We start from the raw sequence: 6,000 nt of genomic DNA, 5'->3' as shown, positions 1-6,000 counted from the left end.
AGGGCAGCAAATTAGACCCAGGCAACTACCGCCCTGTTTCTATTCTTACCTCCATCTCGAAAGTCATGGAGAAAATAGTCTATGAACAGGTCGAAAAGTACTTGGCGGAAAAAAATCTAATCTACGAATTCCAATCTGGCTTCAGAACGTCCCACTCCACTGACACATGCCTCCTCTATTTGAACGACCACATCAAACAAGAGGTGGACGCGGGCAAATACTGCGGCATGGTCATGCTGGACCTACAAAAGGCCTTCGACACTGTCAATCACTCCATTCTAATGGACAAGCTAAAAGCAATTGGTTTTGATAGCTTATCAGTGAGCTGGATGCAATCCTACCTGGAGGGGAGAGAACAGATGGTAGAGGTAAACGGTACTCTATCCCCCCCCCTCACAGTGAGCTGTGGTGTTCCACAAGGAAGCATACTAGGACCGCTACTCTTCCTAATTTATGCAAATGACATGTCGTCAGCCTGTGACTGCAACTTGTTCCTGTTTGCGGACGACTCAGCCCTGCTGGTCTCTGACAAGAACAAATTGCAGGTTGAAAAAACCCTCAGCACGGAACTAGGCAAAATCTGCATATGGCTCGCTGATAACAAACTATCATTACACATGGGCAAAACAGAGTCCATTCTCTTTGGTTCAAATAACAAACTCAGCAAGACCGACGGATTCTCAGTTACAGTGGGTGACAATATTGTCACAAGGAAAGACGAAATTACCTACCTGGGTTCCATCCTAGAGGCAAATCTTTCCTGTGACAAAATGGCATCCAATGTAATAAAAAAAGTCAACCAACGAACTAGATTCTTGTACCGGATCTCCTCTCTGGTAAACAAGAATACCCTGAAGACTCTGGCAGGAGCACTCATTCAAGGGTACTATGACTATGCGTGCACCTCATGGTACCAAAGCACCTCAAAGGCGCTTAAAACAAAATTACAAACATCACAAAACAAACTGGTCAGACTACTACTTGACCTGAACCCCAGAACCCACCTCACCCCTGCCCACTTTGCCAACCTAGGATGGCTTAGAGTAGACGACAGAGTACAGCAACTTGCAATGGGCCTGGTCTACAAGATACACTATACGACCGGGGTGCCCATGTACATGTCAAAATACTTCCCAAAGGTCAGTGAATACCACAACCACTACACCAGAGGAAGCTCAACAAATCATGTTAAACCCAGATTCGGCTCAAACAAGGGACTAAACACGTTTCGCAATTATGCCACAACAATGTGGAACGCCCTACCCAAAGCTGTAAAGGAATGTGAATCCCTGCCCACATTCAAAACCGCTCTTAAAGAGCACCTACGGGAGGCTGCAATTCGAAACTGGCCACCGTAAATGCCCAAAACCCCCACCACCTCCTAATAGACAGTCTCCTCACCACCGCATGTATATATTCCCTCCCCGCCGTATGTATATTTCCCTCCCACCCACCCACCCCCTCCTAATGTACAGTCCCCTCCCCATCATATGTATATACTCTGTCAGGATCTAGGGGTAACAGTACTGTATATTTGAATACCGTTATGTCACAAATGTATCAGTACTAAATACCTATATGTCCCTATGCCATAAATGTCATGTATGTTGTGTATGTCATAAATGTCTATATGAATTGAAAATGGGGGACCCTGATGGAAACAAGACAAACGTCTTTCTCAGGTCTGCATCCCCTTAACAATTGTATGTATTGAGCCGTACTGTATTGTACCCATTCTGCAATCTGTTCAATAAAGTTTTCATTCATTCATTCATTCATTCATTCATTCATTCATTCATTCTATGTTATGCCAACTGACCTCCGTCAGTGTGGTTTTATGAAACATGTCTCTTTAAAAGAGGCCCTTTAAAAAGTAGTTTCAGATCAACTACATATCCCATAATCCAAAGTAATATGGTTGTTCCGTATATGTTTTTTTTTGTAATCCTTGAACCAATGATATACATCTATTTTGGAGCGCGTACTTCGAAATATCGTTATGTCATCCAATCAGTGATCCATATTTCAGAGTTTATAAAATTAAGCCAATCAGAGCTCCGAATATTAAACCTCGGCGAATCCGAAGACCGTTGGGTGCTATGTGGGCGTGCCTCCGCGCCGCCAATGAGATGTAAGTTGATGTTTAAACGCTCCGCGCGGGCGGGGCTACAGTGGTTCTGGGGGAGGATCCAGTAGATATGCATGCTTTGAAATGAACCGGTGCAAGAAGATAGCTACTGCTAGCTAGAAACTCAAGCGAGTCATTAGACAGTCAAAACTTATATTTATGTGAAAGGTTTAAACTTTACAGTACGTTAGTAGTATCGGCGTCATTTCAGACCAGTCACTAGTTTTTCCAGCATAATCTTCACCCAGTCTCCGTTGAGCAGCGTCCAGCTAGCGGCAGCACTGGCGACACTATCCGAGGAGATCACCTCTCTTGCAATGAAAGCGGGCGGTAAGTAGTCAACTGTATGTAACTAAAAATAAACAATACACACAAGGTGTGTAAATATTAACATGTTCACGAACGACTTACAAGTGAACGTGTGTACGTTACTTGACCATAACGTTAGGCATTGGCACGTTTATTTTGATTGTAAATCTAATCTAATCTAGGGTTAGCTAGCGCTGGTTAGCCTTGAAGTTCAAGTTGGGGAAAGCAACACATTTCAGCGTTCACTGAAAACATTAGGAATAAATCTGTTTATGCTCTACATCAGCTAGCTATATGCTTTGTTTATTGGCAACATAATGTAAAATGTAAAAACAAAGTAACGTGTTATTATAACTTGTTAACTTCGCTAACGTTATACTAGTTTAGCAGCCACAGGAGGGAAATTTGGGCGGTCACTTCTCTAGCTAACATGCCCATAACATGTACAGTCAATTCATCCTTTAGATTATTGTGCATACAGTATTTACATATATAACGTTAATGACTGTAAATAGTCTAACGTGCACTAATTGATTTGCCTAGTTGGATAGTTGACGTAATCATTATGACCAAAGTTAACCAGAGCATTTGAACAGACCACATGCAGATGCCTAACGTTAGGTGGTTTGAAAGTGGAGCCATAATACTGGCTTGCTGAGCTACCAGCTAACTTGCTTGTTAGCTGTTTACTACAAAGTTACTTCCAATATTTGCTTACCTTGCGAACAGTAATGTGCGAATTACTTGAATGTAGCACCAACATGATGAATGCTTTTGAATAAACAGTACAATACAGTTTGTGATTGGTGTCGGGTCACCACTGGTGTGTTTTGAAATGGGGTAGCGGTTCATCATGTCTTAAGTGCCAGATTTGAAAGAGACATTTCTCTCTTTGAAGTAACTTGTGGTGTTAATCATTTGTTGCGTTTGTGATGTCTGCTCTTCATTATTCCACTGCCATTGTTTCTGTATAACATGTTTTGTTGTGTTTGTGATGTATTCTCTTCAGCATTCCACTGCCATTGTTTATGTATAACATGTTTTTGTTGTGTTTGTGATGTATTCTCTTCAGTATTCTCCTGCCATTGTTTCTGTATAACATGTTTTTGTTGTGTTTGTGATGTCTGCTCATCAGTATTCTCCTGCCATTGTTTATGTATAACATGTTTTTGTTGTGTTTGTGATGTCTGCTCATCAGTATTCTCCTGCCATTGTTTATGTATAACATGTTTTTGTTGTGTTTGTGATGTCTGCTCATCAGTATTCTCCTGCCATTGTTTATGTATAACATGTTTTTGTTGTGTTTGTGATGTCTGCTCATCAGTATTCTCCTGCCATTGTTTATGTATAACATGTTTTTGTTGTGTTTGTGATGTCTGCTCATCAGTATTCTCCTGCCATTGTTTATGTATAATATGTTTTTGTTTTGTTTGTGACGTCTGCTCTTCAGTATTCCACTGCCGTTGTTCCAAATGCTACACTATTCCGGCACGGAAACGAGTCCGTAAGCGAAGTCCTCCAGCCCTGACGTTGCTGTCTCTTCCTGAGGAGGTGCTCCTATGTGTGCTCCGGTACCTCTCTGCTGAAGACCTGCTGTCTGTCAGAGCAGTGAGTAAAAGCAAGCGCACACATGCCATTTGACACTTTTACACAATCTCTTAGTGTGTACATGCAACATTATCAGTGGTTGTTCTCATTCAGCATCTTGTGGCCACCTGAACCGGTGGCTCAATGTCCCATAGGTCTGAGAAGGTCACACTTCAGTTAGAAAAAACAAAGGGGGAAAAAAACGACTTAACTTATTTTCCAGGTCCACTCCCAGTTACGAGACATCATTGACAACCACTCCAGTGTTTGGGCCAGGGCCAGTTTTAAAGACACCTGGCCATCCCCCAACACAGTCTGGCTCTTTGAAAGGTATACTCATCCCTCTCAAATTTGATCATTAGACTCACTGTATGTATTTTCCCTCTGTTTGTTTTTACATTACATTTTTCTCTTCTTTTAGGGCTGCAGAGAAAGGGAACTTTGAGGCAGCTGTGAAACTAGGGATTGCCTATTTGTACAATGAAGGACGTAAGTGAAACTTAACACCTCTGATTTGACCATTGATACCGAAGCAAAGAGGAGATTGCCTCTTTTAATGTTCCGGATGTATAGAGCTCATGGCTTGTGCTTTTGTGTTCCTTGCATAATAATTACTTTCTGTATTTTCTCTCCCTCGCTGTCTCAGCATTGTTGAGCGATGAGGGAAGGGCGGATGTGTGTGGCCGGAAGGCCTCCCGCTTCTTCAGCCTGGCGGAGAGCCTGCGCCCCCCAACAGCGGATCCCTTCGTCTGGGTCTTCATCCGTCCCCCCTGGTCCCCCACTGGCAGCTGCTGCAAGGCTGTGGTGTTTGACCGCCTCAAGGCAGAGAGCGACACCAATGTGGTGAGTGAGTAGCTTGTGCTGGGAGGTTATAGGGAAGGGGTTAAGGTGTCAGTCTTGACAAGAGACATGCACTTCCCATCAGCCCCTCTCCATCCAAAGTGGTTCCTTGCATACAAAAAAGGCACCATTGTGGCTGCTGGATGGATGTTAATAGTGTTTTGTTTCTTTCCATGGCTGTGAATGACTAAGATGGGTTTGAGGTCTAAGGACAAGGAGGCAGAATAGGCAAAGATTTACTTTGGCTCCAGCATTCCGATGCCTGGCTAGTGAAGACAAATTGGAGGCCACTGATGCTTCGCAACAGTGCCTCTCTTCGTCCTTGTTTGCTCCCCGAGCCCAGTCCCTTCTGTTTTTCCACAACAAATTAATCTAGTTTGAACCGTTGAGCTGAGTTTTGTTTTCATTACACTGAAGGTAAATGTTGCCTATATTCATATAGGGAAACACAATCTCCCACCCAACACATTTGAGCCTAGAAAAGCAGTGACTGAGATGTCTTGATTGATTGATTGAAGTTTATTTCAAATATGCAACACAAGTTACAACAAACAAACATTAAGTACAGATATAGCCTTAAGCCGTTCAAATAATAAATATATATAATAATAAATAAAAAATAACAAAGAACAAACAATTTTTTTTGTGTGTCATTTACATATTTGAAAGGGAGTGGGAAGAAGCATACATTTATTTAATCCCACCCCTTTTACTCATCAGAACATACTATATTATATTGACTAATTCATACATTACTAAAAATGAACTTAGTTAACAATAAAATGTTTAATAATACCTTATTAATATTTGCCAAAACTGTAGGTTACCCTGTATAGTTCCTCTAGCCATTTTTTATACATATATATTATACATACATACTGCCAGTTATCAAACCCCTTCTTCATCTCTATACTTCTGGGAAACCATTTGACTGTATTTTATTTTAAACTGTTTTATGTCTTGTCATATGGTGTTTGGTTTGGACTGTCCCTGTTAAACCAAAACACTGCAGTGTAATGATGTTTTCATCAGATGGCATTTTTTGTGTGTGATTGTTTTGTGTCTTTAGGAGAGGAAGGGACCGCTGTTGCACTGTCTGGCCAGAGTTCTACAGCTCTTTGATGTGAGTGTTTTTA

General features: G+C 41.8%; 1 protein-coding gene across 1 annotated transcript in view; it reads left to right on the top strand.

Moving 5' to 3' along the window:
- Positions 1–2,224: 2,224 nt before the first annotated feature.
- The window catches only part of ccnf (cyclin F), a 48,421-nt gene continuing 44,645 nt past the window's right edge, over positions 2,225–6,000 (top strand). Inside the window, exons 1-6 of the mRNA XM_084329448.1 lie at positions 2,225–2,458; positions 3,888–4,045; positions 4,248–4,354; positions 4,446–4,513; positions 4,671–4,867; positions 5,934–5,987. Coding sequence (XP_084185574.1) covers positions 2,446–2,458; positions 3,888–4,045; positions 4,248–4,354; positions 4,446–4,513; positions 4,671–4,867; positions 5,934–5,987 — 597 coding nt within the window. The 5' untranslated portion in view covers positions 2,225–2,445. The remainder of the gene's footprint in view (positions 2,459–3,887; positions 4,046–4,247; positions 4,355–4,445; positions 4,514–4,670; positions 4,868–5,933; positions 5,988–6,000) is intronic.

The sequence above is a fragment of the Notolepis coatsorum genome (genome assembly GCF_963971535.1).
Source record: "Notolepis coatsorum genome assembly, chromosome: 14".
NCBI classification, from domain to species: domain Eukaryota; kingdom Metazoa; phylum Chordata; class Actinopteri; order Aulopiformes; family Paralepididae; genus Notolepis; species Notolepis coatsorum.
This window is presented reverse-complemented; position numbering and strand designations above follow the sequence as displayed.